Source organism: Phalacrocorax carbo, chromosome 1 (genome assembly GCF_963921805.1).
Source record: "Phalacrocorax carbo chromosome 1, bPhaCar2.1, whole genome shotgun sequence".
NCBI classification, from domain to species: Eukaryota; Metazoa; Chordata; class Aves; order Suliformes; family Phalacrocoracidae; genus Phalacrocorax; species Phalacrocorax carbo.
In genome coordinates this window covers 44,171,634-44,195,129 of record NC_087513.1, presented here as the reverse complement: position 1 = coordinate 44,195,129, position 23,496 = coordinate 44,171,634, and the positions used below count along the sequence as shown (strand labels likewise).

Genomic DNA, 23,496 nt, shown 5'->3' with positions numbered 1-23,496 from the left:
AATATTTCCCTCATTCTTGCATCATCACCTTAAAGAATGATTGGTTTGCATTTACATTAGAGATTCCAAAATAATAAAAGTCACAATTTACCAAACCTGCAGGATTAATTTGGTTATCAGTAGAGATTGTTTTTATGCATCAGGTGTGTATTTTTAACTTTTTCTTCATAGTTTTAAATGCAAAAATAAAAACCACTAATACTTGCTGTAGAAACATATGTTACAAAGGGCTAGTTAATTTTTCTTTTTTTTTAGTTTTAACAGCTGTCATTTGTAGGAAATGAGAGTATTTGCCATGTACTTTGTCCCTGAGCATTTGTTTGCTTTCCCAGCTTTCTTTTTCTGAAGAACTGTCTTTTCTGAATAGTACTGCTGAACTTTTAGAAGCCTCCTGTTGAGGTAAATGTACAGCTCCATGTATATAAATTGCTTTATAGTTTATATTTGCATTTACTATATGAAAAGGTCTTGGTAGATGTGAGGGTGTACAAGTAAAATGCATTCATTGCATCCCTTTGGTGTCTTAGAGTAGAAAACAAACATCAAAGATCCAGAGATTTATTTGTACAAGGGTACGTGTGCTTTACTAGACTGCAATGTCACGTGCAAATTCTCCCATTCTTGTGAATTGTGCCTTTCACCCTAAGCAGAGGCTTATGTTCACCAGGAAGTATGGCCATAACCTCAAGGTTTCAGCATTTTCCTAAAAAAGAGGCTGTTTAAAAATAAGAACTGAAGAAGCTTAGAGCCCAGAGTTTCTACTTTATTGGCAAGAGTTTTATCTACAGACAGGCAAAATTTTGTCCCAGACACCTATGTGTCTCTCTTTCTCCATCCAAGCTTAAAAAGTGAGTTGAACCACTTGTGTATGGCTGATGGGACAACCAGGATGTTTGAGACCATCACCTCCAACAGCTGTGACTGATACTGAAATGGCATTTCAGTTTTCATATACAGTGAAGATGTATCTTAACCTGTTAGGTCAAACTACTTGAATCTCTTCACGTACACCAGAGTGAAATCACCTTCTCAGTCATTGTTGACTGTCTTAAAGCTAAAAATCAGACCATTACAGTCCTCTGTATGTGAAAGTTCAGATAGGCAAGTCCCTAAATAAAAATATTAAAAGGCAGAATGAAATCCTCTGAAGCTGCCAGATGTTAGGTATATGTTTACTTAAACTCCCTAAGCTGAGAGAAGAATGCAGATGGAAAGCTCGAGATGAGCAGAGCAGAAACACAGAATCATTAAGGTCTGGAAGGAATCTCAGGAAGTCTGTAGTGCAAACCCTGTAGACAAAGCAGGCTCAACTATAGCAAATTGTTCAGGACTGTGGCCAGCTGGGTTTTTATTATCTCTATGGATAGAAACTCCATAACGTCTCTAGGCAACCTGCTCCAGTGTTTAATCTCACAGTAAGAAACTATTTTCTTACGTTTAGGTTGAATTTCCTGTATTTCTGTCCATTGCCTCTCATCCTTTCTCTGGCCACAGTGGAGTATGGATCCATCTACTTTACCCCATCAGTTGTTCATATGCATTGGCAAGATACCTCCTCAGCATTCTCTTCTCCAGGCTGAACATTCCCAGCACTCTCAGCTTCTCCTCATGTGTCAGATGCTCCAAACCTTTAATCGTTGGTGTGGCCCTTCACTGGAGTGTCTCTGTTATGTCTTTCTCATACTGAGAAGCCCAGAACTGGACCCAGTGCTCCAGCTGTGGTCTCACCAGGGCTGAGCGGAGGGGAAGGATCACCTCCCTTGACTTGCTGGCAATGCATCAGGAGGGTGCCATTGGTCGTCTTTGCTGCAGGGGCACATTGATGGCTCATGTTCATCTTGGTGTCCACCAGGACTCCCAAGTCCTTTTCTGCACAGCAGCTTTCCAACTGTTCCACAGCATGTGCTGGTACTTGGGGTTATTCTTCCCTAGGTGCAAGACTTCGCATTTCCCTTTTTTGAACTTCATGAGGTCTCTGTTAGGTCATTTTCCAGCCTGTCAGTGTCCCTCTGCCTGGCACAAGAGCCATCTGATATATTATTAACCGCTCGTCCAAGTTTTGTGTAGTCTGCAAACTTGCTCAAGGTGCACTTTGTCCCATCATCCAGGCCATTAATGAAGATGTTAAACAGTACTGGCCCCTGTATCAATCCCCACTAGTGACTGGCATCCAGATGGACTTCATGCTGCTGTTCATAACCCTTTGAGTCCGGGAGTCTAGCCACTTTCTGTTGCACCCTACAGTCTACTTACCTGGTCCATATTTCAACAGTTTGCCTATACATATATTGTGTGGGAAGGTGTTGAAAGCCTTGTTAAAATCAAGATAAGCATCACCTGCTCTCCCTTCATCCACTGAGCCAATCATGTCCTTGTAGAAGGCTGTCAGATCAGCCAGGCATGATTTCCCCTTCATATATCCATGGTGATTTCACCTTCTTGTCCTTCAGGATTTGTTCCATCACCTACTCAGGGAATGAGGTAAGGTCTGGCCTGTAGTTCCCTGGATCTTCCTTCTTGAAGAGAGGAGTGACATTTATTTCCTTCCAGTCCTCACAAACCTCCCCCTACTGCCATGACCTTTCAAAGATAAGGTACCCTTGTAAACGTTAAAAATAGTGTTGGTATAATTTAAAACTCTGTTTCCTTGCCCTTTTAGAGATGAAATTAGGTTGCTCTTTCATAGCTGTGAGTTGCTACTTCTCAGATGCTGTCATCAATGATAAAAGGTATCAGTGTTAAAACAGTGATTTTACACCACTTTGTGGGTTTCTTCAAATAATTCCCATGACTTAACTTTGTTGAATACTGTTCTTCTGCTTATATTAATGAAAGTGTAGCACATATTGCAGAAGTTGAAAATGCTTCATAACATAAAATGCACTTTAAGATAAAGTTTTGTTTCTGTAACACAAATATTTTTGTCAACTGTATTTTCTAGAATAAAATAATTTTTAATCCTATGTTTTAGCTTGTTTTGTTACTTACAAAGACATTAATACACCGATCAGTGAAGACAGTGTAATGTTTTGTAGGATTTTCAGTGTGGATGGAATTTCTCTTGCATCTTGGTTTGAGAACTCATTTACTCCTTTGTCTGCAGTTAGCATCATAAATAGACAGAATTTCACGCTATGACATTATTTTTTTCTGGTAAAGACAATTGTTCAGTTCGTTAAGTCCTTAAATGTTCTTTCCTGACTTTTTACCTAATATTTGTTGATGCTGGGGGGAGTTTTGTCTATGATTAATAAAATAATTGGTTCATGTTCTTCTTACAACATCCTAAAAAATACTTGTGGATTTACCCTGTCTAATCTGAGCAATCATTTACCAGTTGAAACATGCCTTAATTTTCCTATGTAATGAGACTGATATTGAGAAGGTACAAGCATAGCACTATTGATGCAAATACATTGTTTCAGGTTTTCTTATTTGTACATACTGCATTGATGTTTTTTCAGGGATGATGTAAAAATAAATTAGCCCTTTTGCCCACTCTTCCTTTCGTTTCCATTTCCATTTTACAGAGCTAGAACAAAAGCATAATGGATTTTTTTTTTTTTCAAATTAAAAAAAACACCAACAAACCCAACCCAACAAACCCCAAACAAAACATAGTCTTAGGGAAAACTACTTCTTACTGCATTGTGGGAATCAGAAAAATAATGAAGTTCTTACCTTAAGCTAGGAAAATTACGGTAAGACTTGTAATCTGCAAGTAATCCATGTATGTATCTTTGAAGGGCCAGATGCATAGTTTTTGCACCATTGAACTTGTTTGAAATGCGTGCTGTTATTTAAAATGTGTTTTCTCATGGAGGTTGCAACACCTGGGTTAGCATGGCAAAGAGCATGCCTGTAGTTACCATGTCCCAGCTGATAAGTAATAAATTGATTTGGGTCTTAACCCTGTACTACTTGCTGGTTTTGGTTTTTGTTCTGTCCAGAAGGACAGCAGTGGTGCCGAAGAATTGGAACAGTTTTGCTGTGCTGCTCTTGGACAAGTAGATGAACAGCTATCAAAGTGCGCAAGTGTTTCTGTATCGGTAGTGGTAGGAAAGGTGTATTGGTGGCAGGATGTATCCTGTTTTGGTAAGCTGCATGTTCTGGATGGTGGGAGATGGAGTATAGTGCATCCAGTTTTAAGATGTAACCAGAAGCTGTTGTTTAAGGGTTCTGAGCTGATGTTCAGAAGCAGTAACGTGGTGACGACAATCCTGGTATTCTGACTATTCCTGACAGCAAAACAGTGTGAAATTGAGTTGTACCGCAGCTGTTTCTCCTGCTCTTAACTGCAGGCTTCATTTTCAGTGGAGTGATAAAGTATTTTGGAAGTACATATACAGGAGAAATGTTAATTAGTTTTTCCTTTCTGTTTCTTTTAGGACTCCTCCAGGATGGTTTCAAGCAGGTATAAAAGGTATGATATGTTTGTACACAATATATCTCTCCACATATATAGCTCTGCCAGAAATAAAGCTGATTAAATGGATGGGTGTAGTAGAGGCCATCATACTGCTACTGTAGATACATAGCCTGATTTTGGGATAAAGACTTGAGAGATGCAGCAAACTTATCCAAACCCCTCTATTACGTTACTATTATTTAAAAATAAATTTGGCTAGTATTTTGCTGGGTCTTACTAGTGCAGAACAGTTTTCCAAGCAAATGTCTAACTTGACTACACATTACCTAGGAGCCAGTATTTTCACAGATAATTTATGAAACACCATCTTCTGAAGTTTAATACAGGAAGATAATTTTGTTGCTCTCCACAGTAATACTGAAAGAAATTTCTGTGGTTTTGTCATACTACTGTCTCAGTTGTAGGGGATGCTGCCCACATGCAGCATGTCCTTATTGTTACTGGTTTGTATTTGAGTCAAGTGTTACTCTGATCATTACTCAAGTAAAGTACGTCAGCTGAGACAAGGCATTTGGGTAAACATATTTTTGTTTGTCACATTGAATGTGTTTTCATTTAGATATCCTTTACTCAGGTAAAATGTGTAGGTGGTTAATTAATCTGTGTATATATATCCTGGCTGTAGAAGTAACTGCAAAGAGCACCTACAATTATGTAGTCTTCACTGGTATATTTTCCACTCCTCAGACTTGTTCACCTGTAGAATCATAGAATAGTTTGTGTTGGAAGGGACCTTCAAAGATCATCTAGTCCAAGCCCCCTGCCATGGGCAGGGGCATCTTTCACTAAATTAGGTTGATCAAAGCCCCACGCAACCTGCCCTTGAACACTTCCAATGATGGGGCATCCACAACTTCTGTGGGCAACCTGTTCCAGTGTCCCACCACCCTCAGTGTAAAAAATAATAACCTACCCTGTTACATTTTAGATTTCTTAGCGTGGTGCTGTCTTTTATATTTATATTACTGGGTTCTCATAAACCTAGTTGAGTAATGCATTTTATTGCTGTATGGTTTTTTTAAATCACTTTGTCATTGCAGAATGGGTGGACTTACTGACACAACCTTAATAACTATACAAATTCATGATTACTTCCTTATTAATCAAACACATTTTAGTTCAGTCTCCACTTCCTCTTCAGTCCTTGTGCAGAACTTCATTTCTATTTGTATTTGCCGAATACTTAGTGGTGTGTGTCATAGTGCTTTGTGGCTTTTCATAAACCATATATTTACTCCGTATATCCTCACTCGCTTGCAAAAACCTGGTGTTGTGTGTGGTGTTAATAAATAGTTTACGCAATCACATTTGTAGTTTATTTGAAAATAAGATAATTCTTCTGATTAGCCTTGCAAAAATAGGAAACTTCAAAGCTAGAAAATGCTAAAAGAAGACTTTCTTGTGCAGTCTTTGTTCAGACAGCTTTAGTTGTACGTAGGATGTACATTCTTTGTGAACTTTCTCCCTCAGGACTGGCATCACATTCAGGAGGAATCTGACTTGCTGTGAGCTCCTGCTCAATACTTTATGTATGTTGCCATCTATCTTACTCATTGCTTAGTCTTCAAACCTCATGTTGAAAACAAAGGATTACTTTCCTGTGAAGTCAGCACAGTGCCCAGTGCTCACAAATGCTGATAGTCTAACTGTATTTCCATGAGGTATACAGTAGCTGATATTTTATGGATAAAGATTCAGTGCCCCCTGTGTTTAGAGTTAACAGTATCTATTGATTTTCCTCTATATTTGAAAATTTCTACCCTCCTCCCACGTGATTTTTCAGGTAAGAGTACTTGAACAAAGTGTGGCTCCCAGTGGCTTCGCTTTCTGGTATGAATGCTAAAGGAAGGAGTCGGGACCATAGTCCTCTTCTGTTCTGGCAATGTTTGGCTTGTTTGCCCCTTACCAACATCTGCAGTATGGGAAGGTCCTAGAGGAAACTACCTCTTCTACGGTAATTCTCATTCACTGTGGTAGAGATCTCGCTTATGTCCCAAATACAGCACAAGTTAGGTGAAAACCAAAAATGCCAGTCTGTGATTACACCTGGTACTGGAATGTGAATGCCAAAAGGTTAAATTGAGACCATAAGCTCCTTGAAGGCTCAAATATGTTCAACGTAACGTGCTTTTAACAGTTTTGGGTGCACTCCCTTAGGTTTTCAAAGCACATTGAGAGCAAACCATGTTCTCACATAGGGCAACCACTTTGACATCCCATTTGAAACTGTTGTTTGTGCTACTCTGACAACAGGTGGTCAGTACTTTGTGAGTGGGGAAAAGAGACTGCTAGTAACCTTTACACGCATATGACAGCAAAAGTAAAAAGATAATGTTTGCCTAATTGCTTGGGCTCTGTTACAGACTCCCTGCTCCGGGAAGAATGCATTATTTATCAGAAATTTTCAGGTCATTTCCCCCTGTCTTTACTACTCTTGCTCCTTATCTTTTCTTTTCTCCAGTTGTTCCTCATCAGAAGTGACATCTTTTCATCTCAGCATTTTTCTTCACTTCACTGGTTTCCATTTCCTAGCCCAGTTAGGCACCCTTTCCTTTCTCTCCCCCTTTCTCCTACATCCTCAATTTAGGGTTCGGACCTCAATGGTTAAATTTAACCATTGAGGTCCTAATCTTCTTTTTGATATTTTTCTGTCTTTGGTTTTTAACCCTGTTTTGTCTCCATCCTCTGTCCTCTTCTGACTTCTAGTCCTGGGGTGTTGATACTGTCCTGGGCTTCCAGTACCTTCCCTTTCCCTTCCCATATAGCTGTTTTCATGTCTGCATTGAGACATGCAGCCTCCTGGTTCATGGAATTGCTGTTCTCTCAGTATGTTCCAGGGCTCAAGGAATTGCACAGATTTTACACCCATTTAATCAGACACACTGGCTGCTTTGCCTTATATGGATGCAGCAATCCATGGTTAAACATTTATATGACATTGCTGAGAAACCTGCTTGAGTGCCCATTGACTGGAAGACATGTTTACAAATGAATGTGCTGGCTGCTGTTGTGTTATTCTACTTCTGTTCTGGCTGACTTGGACAAACTGAGCTCGTCTCCTTATGCAGTAAAGTAAACAAAAGTTTGGGATGAGGATCTTAATTGTAGTCTGTCTTCTCAATTTACTTCAAAAATTTTCAGGCTTGCACCCCAAAAGTTTGTGTAGGCGTTCCTTCGTAGTTGCATGATTCACCACATAAAGTATTTTCAAAAGAAAGTGATGGTCCTGTTGTGATCTGGAGTAGTACTGCAAGATCTATTAAAAACATGACCAGAATCTTCAAGGTCATGTTGATATAAAGGCCACAAGGCTTGTTCATGAGCATATTTGGGAGTTGCAACCAGCCGTCCGTCCTGACTGTGAGCTTCATGTGATTAAAATGTGTAGGTATCCTTCAGTGGTAACAGCCCAAATCAACTTGCTCATCTTTCATTCCTCCCTAAGCTTTTCTTCATGTGATATGCCTCATCTTGGCCATTCCGAAATTCTGTTACTGTTAACTGGGTCTACCACTTGTTGTGCTGCTATGTGAGTAGTTATTTTAAAGCAACAAGCATGATGCCATTAGTAAAAATGTTTTTCTGATTCAAGACTGCTCTCAGGATAGTTGGTGTCATCACTGACTTCTTAAACAAGAGAATGACAAAGTGTATAATGTTTATTGAAATATTTGAGGGTAATCTACATGTAAACATGAATTATGTTTCTCTTGCATTCTGTGAACTTAAAGTTTGCAAGTAACAGTAAATCAAGATGTATGTGGACATAGGAATAAATACAGAGAATTTGTTCTAGCAGCTTGTTTTTACAACGGTCTACTAGCTTCTGAACCAATTTAGCCTCTTTTTTAGAAAAGTCATAAATTGAAAAGAAAACCTTGCAAATCAGGATTTAAAATAAGATTTTTTTGTATGGTTTATGGATCAGACAGGTCAAGCTGGATCAGTTTACAGAAAGAGTTAGATTAAAATCTCTTAGTGGTTCAGGGGTGTGTTCCACTTTTAAGTTTGTTTATTAGTAGACATGAATGCAATATAGTATGGCTTTATGGCTTCCAGACAAAACGTCAGAGGGTTTTTTCCCCCTGTTTTAGGATAGTACAGCACACTAACATGGAACCCAACAGGCAGAGACAGACCCTTGGCCACTAGTTCTAAAGGCAATGTTGTACTCAAGTTCAACATTCATGCAAGAGTTGAAAAATAATTAAGGAAGAAGAGATCAGCAGGAGAGAAGCTAGTGCTTCAAGAGCAGTCACTGAAATACTGTGAAGGAAATGTTAAAGCCCTGCTGAAATTCTCACGCTTGGTGTTTTGAGATTACTACAGAGCTTAAATTATAACAATATACGTACCATCATAGTAATTTTGGTCTCACTAATTCAAAAAAATACAGCTGCAAAATACTATTTCATAACACTATGCCCAGACTTGCTTACTTGCTTGTGTTTGGGAGTTTTGCAGCGAGGGTTGGCTGTTGAAGCACCATCTCATCTGGCTTGTTACAGTAGGACCACTACTGTGCAGGTATGAACACTTAAAATGAGTGACTCAAGGTGCTTTTCTTGATTTTTGTATTTCCTTTTCAGCCAATGCTGGTGTTATGAGAAGGCAGAGACACTTAGAGTTTATTTCTACAGAAGTTTTTGAAGGTCTATGTTGAGCCAGCTGCAGTTCCTCCCTGTTCCTTGTGCCAGTGCTCATGCAGCTGGACAGGTTGATGCTTCAGGGAGCCACTGTGGCTGAAAGTTGATGGCTTTCTTTGCTGGGCTGCTAGATCGCTGCATCAGCTCCTTGAATCATTTCCTGCTTGGTCACCTGAAGGCCAGAGCCAGGAAAAGTGGAGACTAGGAATGTGCAGCTGTAGAGAAGACAAGACTGCCTTTACTTGGCTCAGCTGTGAAAGCCATGGACTTGGCTTAAGCAGTCCAAAATCACAGAAGTCCAAGGTGGCCTATTTAGAAATATTGTCTTTTGCATATTCTTTGAAAGAAGCTGTTAGCAACTGACTGAATTTCAGTGACATAATTAGGAGTTTCCACATCAAGTATAGTTACAAGATTCTGGGAGTGAAAATAAATGTGTTCTAGTTGAAAGCAATGAAATCTGGTTTTGACTGCGTGATTTTAATTGGATAAAGTTGTAATTTGGAGAGTGCTTCAGGAAAACATTGAGAGAACCAAAGAGGGCTTGGAAGGAGCAAGATTTATTCCACCTCTCTGTAATATTGCTGTTAAACCTGCCCCTTTATGAAGAAGTGATTTTAACTAGAACATCATTCTGAAACAAAACATTTGCTTCTGTGTAAGAGTAGTCAAACTGCGATGCATGTTGATTTCGCTATATGGTTTTTATTTAAGTACAGCCAGAAAAAAACTTAGAAAAGCAAGTCTCCTCAAGTTGCAAAAATGTTTTCTGTTTGGGTGTTCTAGTACAGAAAGACACATTTAAAATGAGGGTTTCATAGTGGCTGATTGTTAGTAGGCTGATTGAATAACAAGTTGAATTTTGTTAAACATCTTGTCGAACATGCCATTTTGAAGCAGTAGTGAGGAATGTTTCTATCCAGATGTATTCTCATTTGCTACTGTCCGTGTGGGCATGCTAATCTAGTGTACATACGGCTACAAATACAATCTGGGAGTCTGCTTGAAAACTAATTTTAAAAATACTGTTTCCTGCAGCCATAGCCCGTGGCTAGGTGTTTCAACTGCAAGTGTTGAAACAGTCACATGCATGAGTTACTTGAATGCTAAAAAGTGGAATACATTTTGAATTGCATTCTTGAGCAGTGACCCTAATTTTTTTCAACTTGCCGGACCCCTACTTTTTTCTGCTGGTGCTAATGACCACTTTTACCCAATGTACATCTACTGACAATAGGCTTTCTTTTCTTTCATACCTCTTGTGAGATTCCAGCAACTTCCAAGTTACAAGCATTTGTAAACCTTTATTCAGTTAGAAAGTGGAAGAAGAAAAGAATGGTTTCAGTTGCAGTCTCAAACTAAATGGAGTTCTGCTGTCACATGCATGCACTTTTACTGCCCTCTTCCAAAAGAAGACATAAACCCAATTTGTATTCTTAGTAGCATGCAAAGCTCTTCAGTTTGGGCAGATTATCTTCATTATTATTATTATTATTAGTATTGTTGTTACATATTTATAAATATATATGTATAGATAAGTGTGTGTATATATCCACACGTACATACATACAGGTTTATTTCCATAGAGATAGCTTTATTGGGGCTGGTTGATAGGTATTTTCTCTTAGTAAAGCATAGACACCAAGTTCAGTGATATTGTTATTCTAGGTAAGTTTTCTGTCTTGTTAAAGGCTCAAAAAGTGACATTGTATCTGAAAACTAGAGTAACATGCTGTGTGAAAGATGGGTCTACTGTGTCTGGGATGGTACCTTTTTTGTGGTTGCTGAGTACTGCACGTTGGTTATAACAGCCCAAATAATGAACTTTGTATCTGTCACATTCTGTGTGTTAGGTCACAGACTAAGATGGACTAATGCCTCCATAAATTTTTTTTTTTTTTAGTCCCATTTCCTAGAAGTTTTCATGATCTGTCCCTTGTACTTGCTGATATGGAAAAGGAATGTGTTCAGTAGGGCCTGCTTCCAGGGGAATAGATGAGGAAATTTGAGTGTGACTTTCAGGGAAAATACAGAAAATGTCTTAATTTTCAGTATTAATGAAACCCATCCTATCTAGGCATCCTTTCTTCTGACTTTCTTGTAGGAGCATTTGCCAGTATCACTCACTGGAGCTGAGTTGAGATACTCCAGTATATTGGCAAAAGGGTTCATTTTTGAGTGATGAAAAATTGAGCCTTTTTTGTGTGGTCTATCCTTGTGACATTAACAGCATGAAGCAACATGTCTTTCAGAAAGCTAAATAATCTAGAATTTATAGAGTTAAACTAAAATATTTCTCTTATGTTGTGTTGCAACATGCGTATCCGGTCCTAGAAATGTTTTAAAAAAACTCTTCTAGATGAAGAATAAACAGTGCTAAATATGGTAATAACATTAAGCTACAAAATTCCTTACAATTGTGTCAGTGTGCCTTGGAAACTTCACACATACTGGAGCAAACCAATATTTATATCCATGAAAAGGCATCCGTTTGCCAGATACTCCTGCTTTTCATTTGCACTGTATCCGTCTAGATTTGCACATTGTCAGCAGGGGATTTCTAGAGTTGTGAAGTGCAAAACTGTTAAATGAACACATTGATCATATACTCATCTATGTTTTAAGGGAAATGTTGCAGGGATACTCATAGTGCTTTTCATTCTTCTGCTAAGTGTTCTAGAAAACCATTGTGTACATATTTCAGCTGTCTGATTTCACATAACCACAGATTGGTTGAGGTTGGAAGGGACGGACCTCTGGAGAGCATCTTGTCCCACCAGGGCCACCTAGAGCTGGTTGCACAGGACCATGTCTGGATGGCTTTTGAGTGTCTACATTCGAGTTCTCCTGGTGAGGACTGAATAAGGGTTTTGGGTTTGGTGTGGGTTGTTTGGGGTTGTGTGGGTTTTTTTTTTTTTTTTTTTCCTCTCTACCCCCTGTTTGATTTGGTTTTGGCTGTTTAGCTGTATAGTTTCAGAGTTAAATGTGGTTTTGGTAGACTGGGGAGTGGGAGATCTGTATTTCTCTGCCTGGTCCCAGGGCACTCTCTCTGCTGCTCTTGATTATTCATTAGAGTCTACATTGAAGGTAAATAACAATGCTGTTAGGAAGAAAATAGCTCTGTGAAAAGCACTGTTAAGCCTGTGACTTTGAATATGTGTATTTTTAAAATAGCACTGGTTTTGTACATAGCAATCACAGTGAAGAACCCATAAGCTTTTTTTAAAGCTAGTTTATGTGCACTTGCAGTGCTTATCTGTTAAGATTCCATTGCAGATCATGTGTCTATTCGTTAAAATCACTAAAGCAAAAACATATCATCAGTTAATAAGTGAGTGCCTACCAACTGAGCTATGACAAACTGCTGTGTATTCAAGTTCTGAAGTAAAATATTTGGAAATGGTATAAAACTAATATGTTGGGCCATATCACTTTCTCACTCTGGTTTGCTTTCCAGTTCCTTACAGGCCATGTCCATAGTTCCTGAAAAGTCAGTTGATATGTGTAAGCTTCTTACGTTTTTAGACATACACTTATTTTTCATCTTTTATCTTTCTATCTATTTAAAAAGATGCTTGATTTCAACTCCATAGCGCTACTTAACTTTTTAAAATAAATTGTTTAGCTTGGTTTTTAATGTGCACAGATCATAAAATTTTTAAATATTTAACAATAAAATAGGATAAGTATGCGTTTAAAGTTGATTAGCTATGTGATGAGAGCTGCATTATCCAAGGATTTGACTCCCTGAGGCAGAGAGTTTAGTGAGTTCTCAGCAACATAAGAGCTGTGAAGTAAGTTCTCTGCAGTTTGACTGATCTATTGAGTGCTTTGGAAAGCACTTCTTATTTCTATCATTTCAGTTTTGTTAAATGTATAAGTAGGTGTCTGCTTTGCTCTTTGCCTTTGTAGCACAGCTAATGCAGCAGATGATGATGCTCCAAATAGATATTCCCGAACAGACAGGACAACTTACAGCAGATACAGCAGGGATGCAAATTCTTCTGGCAGTTCTGTAGCAAGTAACACTTTGGAAAAGAGGATTGAGGAACTTGAAAGGGTGAGTACCAACCAATGTCTGCATAGCATACATCTGAAATAAAATACCTTTGAAACTCCATGGGGAAATTTACAAGTGAAATATATAGAAGTGATGCTAAATGCCTGAAGTACACAAAGTTATGTCTATTAGATATATGAAGAGTCAGACTGACAGAGAAGAATGTCAACTTTCTAATCACAGATGTTTAGTTTTCATTTGGTATGTAAGTGAGAAATAGTTGAGGTGAAGATCCATACACTTAAAGAGCCAGCAGTGCTCTGCGTCTTTCTTGTATGTACCTCGTGACACACCAATACAGGGCACATAACTTGGGAAGGAGGGGCTCACTGGCTGTTCAGAAAATTAGCAAGCCTGCTCTTGATCTACTTCTTGTTTTGGATTTTTTTTAATGCACTGAAATATAAAATGTGATTGCTATCCAGTTATTCATTAAAGTTTTAAATATTTCAAATATATATTTGAAACAAAGTTTTGTATTAGTTCAGACATTCTTCATATAGTCAATTCTGGGAAAATGTAATAATGTTAAAGCTGAGATTTTCACCTAAAACAATATTTTGGTAAATACTGTCATCTGTGTAATCTATTACTGGCTTCTCCATCTTCCTCTGAAGTGTATTTTTGTGGGTAACTTGCCAAATATCCTTGAAGTCATATGGATGAAAGTTACTGAGTAAACACCATTTGAATAGGTCTTCATTTTAATCCTTTCAAAAAAAGCATATTTTGTAGATTTTTTTTTTTTTAAAGACTTGGGAAGCCTGATATGAGTGAAGTACACCATAACCCTCCCTTTCAAATCAACTTCATTCTGAAATAATTAAAATGCCAGTAACACAGAAAATAGAGGAGGATTTAGGGGCTTTCTTTTAGCACCTTGAACTCTGATTTACTGAATTCCTAATGAACCTTTTAATTTTTTCACATGGTCAGGCCCACAGATCTAACAGTGAGTCTTCATTCCTTTCTAACGGTAGGATAAACCTGCCACCTCCAAACCCCAAACAAAGCAAATAAACAACAAAAAAAACCCCAACCAACAAAAAAAACCCCAAACAAAACAACAGTAAAAAAGGAATAACCCTCCCAATATAACAAATTTGGAAGCTAATGCTTTACATTTATTTACTTCTGTTTTGGGCCCCTATCCAATTTTGGGTTTATGCTTAATTTAAATATTAATTAAAACATTATCTCTGGAATCAGAGCTATCACACAGGTTTGCTGTGGGTAAAATACTTTCTCAGATGAGATTCTGTAGCTCCTTGAAGTGTAAGGGTTTGAAGATGTGGGTTTTACTTGCTGTAGAAAAGGAATTATAGGTAAGTGTGTGTTGGTTTTTCTCCTTTGTGCGTTTGTTTTAAATGGTAATAACTTAAAATTGTCTCTTAAAACTAAAAATTACGTTTCAAACTTCGTTGCGTATTCTGTTTTTAGGAACTTGCGAAGGAGAGACAGGAAAATGCAAGATTGCTGAAAATGACACAGGACAAAGAGGAACTAATTGGAAAGCTGAAGGAAGAAATTGATCTATTAAGCAGAGTAAGCACATACTTTCTTATACAGCGCCATATAAAGAGATAAAAGTCTCTGCATTCTCTATACTCTTATTCAGCCACCTGCACCCACTGGGCAAGGTCAGAAGAGAATTAATTGTGGGGATGTTTTTTGTATTTGTGTAACTTTTCAAGAAGGCATGTCAATAAGTTACATTTTTCCAGGTGACTTCTGTTTGTCATGATTAACTTCCATGAGCTATGTGTTATTGGAGTACCTGAATCTCTTGTTGCTGTAAGTGCTTGTAGAACAAGGTTATAAAAACAAGAGTTCTCTACTGCCTCTTCTCTCCAAATCCTGTACGTAGCACACCAGGAAATAATTAAGTTGGGTTTTTGATGGTTTTCTCAATAAATTGTTACTCAGGACTTCTGTTAGACAAAGTAATTATTAATTTAATTTTGTTTTAGTCAGCTTAATTGCTAATACCCAATTACTTATGTAATACTAATACTTAATTACTAATAATAGGTTAGATGATCTTAGAAAGATTTGGGAGTAAGTGCTTTATATTCTGACACATACGCTCTTTACTGTTGATCCGCAAGGTTAAAGGCAGAACAAGATGGGGGCAAGAAACTTGGGCTAGCATCACTTAAGCAAGGTGTGTAGGCAGGAGAAGAGGGTGTAGAAGGGTTGAGATGTGCTTGGGAATGGGACAGGATGAGAAATTTTAAAGTTGATAGAAGACACCAAATTAAACAAGTCCCAGTTTTAAGGGCAGACTGGAACTCTTTCATAGAATGGATTAGTGACCTCATCTTGAACTTCTGGCTGAGGTGCAGAGCCTGGATGTATGAGAGAAATATGCTTCTACTGGTCCTGTGCAGACATTCCCATAAAAATTCAGAACTGGCTTTGGTCAATCCACTAGTGAAGGGAGGCAATAACTCTATGTGCATAGTGGCAAACTGTGCACTATTCATTTGTAGCAAAGGAGGATGACAAAAGTTTGCCAGCTAATATAGAGGACTAAAGTAGTTGAGATTATTTGGAAACATATATCTTTTGGTTTTTTTAATAAAGAAAGTTGGAAGTAAATTTGTAGGGTAAATGAAATATTGTCTGTTTTGGAGAGATTTCTATTTCAGTTGGAGAATTGGTCTTAGTGCCATTCTTCCATTCTGCAAATAATCTTGTCACATCTAAGCTGGTGACCTTATTACAGTCAAGGCAAGTGTTAATTCCTTCTACATAATGGATGGCAAAGCTACTTAAGACTGCTGGACACACCTGACTCAGAGGTTAAACAGAACAAATTAAAAGACCCTAAGTTACTGAAAGCTTGTGTTTTAGGACCACGACTGTTTGCAAGGTTTGCTGTTCCGGAAACAATGTTTTTTTCTGCTATATTTGAAGTATGATATCCTAAATTAAATCTATCGAGTGTCTGACTAGAAACCATCTGGAAATCTGCAGGGAAGTCAAGCAGTGCCTGTGCCTTCCCTGTGTTGAAGTGTGATGGAAATTTCTGATTGTTGTGTGGAAAGAAAACATAGAATATAGGCCTTTCAAAAACCTCTTTATTACAAAATTACTAAAACTACAGTTCCATGAGGTATTACAAAGCCCACCTTATTGGTGCTCCCTAGGTAGCCTCTCTCAAATGCAGAAAAGAATGCTTTCTTATTTTTTTCCTCTATCAGATCAGCATTTACCATAGCTGTGACATTGCCTGTTAGCTTAATTGCACTGCAGGTTATTTACATTTGCATCACTTGGGGTTTTCTTAATGATGAAATAGCTGCCTTTTGACTTTATAACCAGCTTAATGATTTGTCATCTTAGAAAAGTTTGATCCTGTGACACAGGTGATGCTTCCATTAAAACAGATGCAGTTTTGCTTTCTTTTTGAATAGCTCTTGGATTTATGACTCCTATATTGGCTATCCGTGTGGATTTAGAAAGAGGAAAGCTTTAGAATATTAAGAAAAGCTACAGAAATACTGCATCATTCATGTGATACAAGGTTATGGAGGTTATCAGCGCAGTCACATTTGCCTAAGGTTTATTATCATAACTGAGATCACAAGAGCCAGCACCCTGGTCTTCATGGAATGTTACTCTGTAGACCTGGCACCTGGATTGGATGCTTTGCGTGGAAGAACAGTTGTGACCTTCAGCCTCCTCCTCAGACAAAAGGATGTCCTGAGGAGTAAACTTTACTTAGTGAGCTTACGCAGAGTTCTCTTTAAAATGTTTTGCTGGTAGGTAACCTAAATAGGCGTCTTTAAATTTGACCATCTATGCATTCATGGTGTATTCTCCATCTTTTCTATTTATCAAAATGTGCAGTTATTGCATGTTAGGTTGTACAGACATGGAAAGAATTTCAAGTCAAAGAACCTAAATAACTTTTTAAAATGCCATTTTATTGCATAGCTTTCTGACTGCTCAGCCCTCATATTTAAAGAAATTCTAATTCTAGAAGTTGCAGTCAATTCTTAACCATGGATGCATCCTCCATTGGCAAAGATCTTGTGTTACACATGAAAAACTTTTTCTAAGACTCCTGAAAGCTTGGCAGACTTTTTCTCATTTTAAATAAATGTATTTATTTAACGGAATAATATAATTTTACTAAGATTGGTCAGTACATCACAAAGATACTTTAAGAACATGAGCTGCGTTTATATTGAGAAACAGAAAAGGCTTTCTGCCATAAATGGCATTCTTTCACTCCAGTACGTTGGCCATTAAAAGTATGTCTGTCACATCTTATGTAAGAAAGGGGTAATTGCTTCATAAAAACCTCAAACATCTGAAGGGAAAGGCATCTCAAGGCATTTAAATATTTATAGGCTAAGTTCAACTGTCAAGTAGCTTACACTTGGTCATCTCTGACCTCACTAAGATGTCATTGTCGTTAAATGTGTGTTTGGAGAAAGTCTGTCAGCGAGGATTTATAATCCAGTTAGTGTCAGTTGTGTAGTTATGGGTTCCTTTGGTATGTGAAGCCCAAGCTTTCCTGCTGTTGCATCTTTTTTACTAGTAAGCATACATTACTGTTGTAATTTTTAATATGAAACTTTAAATTTCAGAGTGGCAAAAAACATCTGCATCTCTCGGTCCATGGTTTCTGTATGTATTTAAACTGCAATAGTTATTCTTCCTGGCTCATATTCAAGGAACTCTTACTTGTAGTAATCTTTGGAGTGTTATTTTTGCAGCATAAATCTTTCACAAACCTTTAATATTTTATTTTGAGTAAATTACAAGTATTTTAAACAGAAGGCTTTTAGGTAAGCTTTAATTGAGGCATCTGATGGCTAGGTTAACCACAAGGTCAAACACAGGATTATGAATACTGAACTAAAAAACCCCAAACAACCAATTTTTTAAAAAAATGCTGTCCCTTCCATCTGATTACTGATCCTAACTGCACAAGAGAAAAAACAATGTGTGTTCCTCACAGTTACATAGTAAACTTTCTATAGTAGCTATCCATCAAAACTTTCCCTGTTTCTTTAAGTCACTTGTATCTGTTATATTGGAGTGGTCAAATGCTGTTCCTGGAAGCCATTTGTACTGTGGTGCAGTGTTACTTCCGTGAGGAAAAGAGGAATTTCTGATGATGATTTCTTGATTCCACATTGCAAAAAAAAAAAAAAAAAAAAAAAAAAATCACTGTGACGTTATTGTGGTATGGATTTTGGCTTGGCAAACAGAAGAGGCCTTTAAAAATCATGATACCAAATAAACGCAACATCTCTAGCATGCACTTCTGGAATGACCCCACTAAAAAGAAACAAGAAAATAGACTCTGTATGTCAAACATTGCCTAACAACTTAAAGGAACAAGAGAGAGAAAATCTTTTCCCTACTGCTGTTTTATGTTTAACCTAGCGTGGCAACAGGAGGGTTTTGCAGACTTCAGTCAAAAGGCATCTAAGATCTCTAACGAGAATCATGGTTCTTCATCCTTTGCCTGCCTTCCATTTTCCTCCTTAAAATGCTGTTCTTGAGGTCACTCTTCTGTTTCTTCATTGTTTGTTCTCATTCTGTTTATTTATTTTTTTAAATACTAAAATTATTTTTACCAAAGTAATGCTTACATTAAACAGCTGAGGTAACTGGTTTTCATTTCAAAGGCTTGAAAAGACTTGGTGGGAAGTGAAGAAGTGAAATGGGAAGTGAGTAAATGCGGTAATTGGTGGAAGAGGGATGAATATTTGGGGTGGGAGCAATCTATTTTAAGCACCCATTATTACTGTATATGCTAACTGTTCTATTAGTAGCAGTTTAGACAGAAGTTACAGAACACCTTTTAATTTTTTTTCACAGCAAATAAAAAAAAAGGGCTGGCATTTTTTTGGAAAATTTTGGTACATAATTTAAAACACAAAGCAGGTCGTCTTGCAGTAATAACCAGTGATGTGTATATATGAGCAGGGTAGTTGCAGACAAGCACACTCTGGGGAGCAGAGGCAATACCTGAGTAATCCACTCTCTGTATACCAATAAAATAATCATGCCTGTTCTGGTTTCTTGATGCATTAATTCCTGCTGTAGCTTTAGTTTTGATTATATGTTTCCATTTAAAGGCGCTTGTACACGGGAATATAATATTTAAGTTTTTACAGGTAATTAAAGTAATACTTGGGAAAAAGCTGGTTTAACAGATTTGCGGGTAGCTACTGTGACACTAATTCTTCCCAACCACAACTTCTTTATTTCAGAGCTAAGATGCTAAATTCCTGCTGCTACTAATTGACAGCTTGTATTTATGTCCTGAGAAATGTTTGTTTTTCATTTTACTTTCGCAGGACCTAGATGATATAGAAGATGAAAATGAACAATTGAAGCAAGAAAATAAAACCCTCTTAAAAGTTGTTGGACAGCTGACAAGGTAGAAGATTCAAGCCTCAATGAGGAAAGATATAAAAACTACTGATTGAACGTTAAGGTCAATATAGTAATACTTCCTGTGTTGCAGTATGTTATAATAACTATCTTTATATTTATTGTTAGGAAACCAGATGAATGTTTATTTTCATAGTACTTTCTTCTTCATTCAATGAAATGGCATCAAATCTGGGGCTTATTTTTAGCTTTCTTTTCACATAATTAAAAATTCTGACATATTTCAAAATACTAAGTTCAAAAATATTTGGGTTTTGTATCTTCATATTACATCTGGATACATTACAGTAATTTAAAATTCATAGCACCAATATCACTTTCAGTCCATATGGGTGTATATTTTTGAAATGAATGGAAGCAATGCATAGAACCTTTGTTTACACAGATCCAAAATATATATTTTGGGAAATATTTCCTTTTTTGTTTAAACAGCTGTAAAGTGGATGCCTTAATTCCAATGTATAACATTTTGCAGATTGATTACTTGCTCTAAAACTCTTGTATGTTGAGGGGGTTTTTACCACATCTGAAAGACTGACGATAGTAGAGTAGCAATTTTTTTTCCTGTGTAACAGTATTCTGGCAGGAGGGGGAGATTTTAGTGAAAAAAAAAAAAAAAAAAAAAGAAGAAAAAACCACCCCCCCCCACCCCCCCCCCCCCCAATAAATCACCTGTGGTACCAGCATTAATGAGTTCTTAGAATCATATTGAAATTGTGCACTGCAGTTAATTTTAAAGCTTTTGCTTTAGCAATGAAATGCAAGTTTGCTATCAGACAGTAAATTTGTTTGCTGTGTTGAGAACTCAAAGCCTGGAGCTTTCATTTTAGCAAAAACACTTTAGCAATACTCTCCTACTTAAAGCTGTCACCCTAAAATTTGTAGTGATCATAACCAATATGAGTTTTTGATGTTTTGTTTTTTAACTTTTTAAGCTGGGTGAAAATTTTTGTAGATAACAAAGTACAGAGGCATACAAGTAATTCGTGTCCTTTTGAAACATCAAATGGTTTAAAAACCCCTTTTATCCTTGTTTTTAAACTAACGAGGTGTTTAAAAAGTGCCTGTTTAGATGTTACAATGCAGTTATGACTCTACTGATTCTTCTATAACATGATAGTAGATAAAATTTTCATTTTACATTAACCACAGACCTCAGATAACAGTTCTCCTCTTAAAGTTCTTGTTAGGCTGAAATTTGATGTACTGTATTTCATCTTAATACAGCACACTTTTCATTCCTGATCAGAATAAATATATATGTCATTTGAGTCGGGACACTAGAAATGAAAACATTTCAAAGAGCCCAGGCTTTTTCTTGACAATTTTGAAGTTTGGTGTCAGAAGTTGCATGCGTATAGTTTTTGTTACCTTAAAACTTAAAGGCAACTTTAATATGTAATAACTATCACCTTTTCAGATTTGCCAGTTGTTTTCATAATGTTTATTTAATAACTGTAAGAGTTTCTTAAATTTCAACTCCAGGTATTACTGTTACACCTTGGATTGTTTTGGATATAGGATAGGCTATTTTGCATTTATGTATTCTAATGAGGAGGAACTTTTCAAAGCTTTAAAGTATTTTTCAAGATGCTTATATTCCAGGATGCCTTGATGTTTTCCTTCACAGTGGATGAGATCCCATGGGATGCCGTTTAAATGGTATGGGGGGTTTGTATAGGCCCTCTGAACTACAATATATACCAATGAATATTGCTTTTAATGTATTCAAACAGCAAGAAGTCCCTTAATTTATCAGTTTCATGAAATTAAAAATTAAATTTAAAAAAATCAGTTGAGATGTATGCCTTCTGAATAAATATGAAACACTCTCTGGAAGAACATCTGATTTCCTTCTTTGTGTACTAGGTAGGAAATACACATACCATTTACAGCATGGGATGTCAAACCTATAGAAGCATCATTAAAGAGTTAATGCAGAACACACAGATATTAATATGAAGTTGTAAATGAGGTATTTCATAAACTGTATTTCACATATTTTAAACCAAAGAACAACGACAGCAAAGAACATAAGCAAGAATTACTTGCCATATTACCTCTTCTTGGTTTCCAGGTGTATTGACTAAAACTTAGCAGCAGAAATTCCAAAATTTGGATTTCTTTTTTAACCTGGACTTCTGGCTGACAGGAGTATTTGGCAGAAGTACTTCTGATACCATAGCTTGAGGAGGTACTGGCAAGGGAAGTTTCCAAATACATGAAACCAGTAATGCTTCAGGCAGAACATGTGAACAAAGGAACTGCTGGGAACTCACAGATAAAGTACCTCAGGACGTTACTGTTTTTTGTGTGTTATTAAACAAATGTAAAGCTCTTCATGGTTTTACAATTTGTGGGAATTTTTATCTTGAAGCATAACAATTTGCTGACATTTTGGAAGATTTAGATGGCTTTTTGGAAAAAAGTATGTCAATAACAATTCATTATCACTTACATTATCAGACTCTTGGGAGAAGTTTAGTAGACTCTAGGAAAAATGATGTATTATGTAGAATGTTAATAATTGTCTAGTTGTTACTTGCCATTATCTTTTTATTTCAGTAGGGTTCCCTTATAGTCAAGCTCAAACATAGAATAAGTGTTTATCCTAGGTGACTTAAAGTGTTAAACTGGCTACCTCGCCAGCAACTTACTAACCCATGCCCATGTCCTCACCAGTCCAACACCTCAGTCATTCTCAGTTGTGTGATTGAAAAGCAGAGAGACTGCTGTAAGTGGGAACCCACCACACGTGGGAAAGCTATGTGATTCCTGAATGAATCTGGGTATTAATGTACCTAGGCTAAGTTAATTTACAAGGGTGTGGGGCGGGGTGCATTAGTATGCAATATTAACTGTAAGTTAATACTTAACAGTGAGTCTCTTGGAGATTTCTGAGCTTTCATGTCTTAAAATTCATATCAAACCACTTAGGTCTAGTGTCTGTGTTTCTGGGTAACTTGGGTCATCTAGGAAGTCTAAACAGAAAAGCACTCCCATTGACTAAAGCAAGTAAGGCAATTTTTTTCAAGATACTTTAAAAATTAACAGTACATAATTCCTATTTTGATAATGCAGAATTACACTTCTGTTGTGGTCAAATGCTGTTGCATAGAAAACAGATACTACATCCAGAGCCGAAGCTTAAAGTTCTGCAGAAATACTTTTTATCATTGATGATATGCACTGTTTGTGGGATTTATTCCCTAAAAAGGAATAGACCATATCAAACCATATCTAAATGTTGGTGAATTTTACAAGGACATTCACAATGGCTCATTTTTTTTCATTTTTAAAAATAATAAATCGCCATGTTTAAGTTCAGTGTTACTTGATGTATATATTAACTGAAGGAGTACAGTCTGCATTTGCAAGAGTGTTTTATCTATTTTAAAGCAAAATTTTTCATCGTTAATTACCAGATTTGTATTTACTTTGAATTTAATTCGAATTATTATTCAGAGGTTAATTATTTCTGTGTTAGATTGGCTTTGAAATTGGGAGGTAGCGTGAGAAAAGAGATTAACAAGAAATAAATCAGTGATTTCCAAAGTAGGAAGTGTAACACAATGATTTTATTTTTTTAAATTCAGCTGTACTGAGAATTAGCTCTGGAAAGATTTTTGACTGGCACAAGCACTATAAAAAATATAGGGGTTTTAGTTTGTTGGAAACAATTGATTAACTTCCATCAAAGCTCTTTTCAACTTGGCTGGTATTGATACAGCTTGGAAACCTGCTACCATAGGAGACACCAAAAGGAATACTGGAGATCAAATTACTTTTGTAACATTTTGCTATGAGAGCAGAGTTACAGTGACTCCAGCTATTTTATGGTTTTCTGTATGTTCTTTTGGCTATTTCCAGCTTGAATTGAACCAAATAAGTATTAGTAGCCAAGAGGAGAGGTAATTGTTGGGAAACAAATACATGAG

The 23,496-nt window shown here is 37.0% G+C and overlaps 1 protein-coding gene across 4 annotated transcripts in view; it reads left to right on the top strand.

Annotated features, from left to right (window-relative positions):
- Positions 1–21,898, top strand: part of PAWR (pro-apoptotic WT1 regulator) — an 80,096-nt gene extending 58,198 nt beyond the window's left edge. For all 4 annotated transcript variants that reach the window (XM_064450088.1, XM_064450098.1, XM_064450080.1 and 1 more), the window contains exons 4-7: positions 4,389–4,423; positions 12,988–13,135; positions 14,576–14,680; positions 19,462–21,898. In XM_064450088.1, coding sequence (XP_064306158.1) covers positions 4,389–4,423; positions 12,988–13,135; positions 14,576–14,680; positions 19,462–19,548 — 375 coding nt within the window. In that variant the 3' untranslated portion in view covers positions 19,549–21,898. The remainder of the gene's footprint in view (positions 1–4,388; positions 4,424–12,987; positions 13,136–14,575; positions 14,681–19,461) is intronic.
- Positions 21,899–23,496: the final 1,598 nt, after the last annotated feature.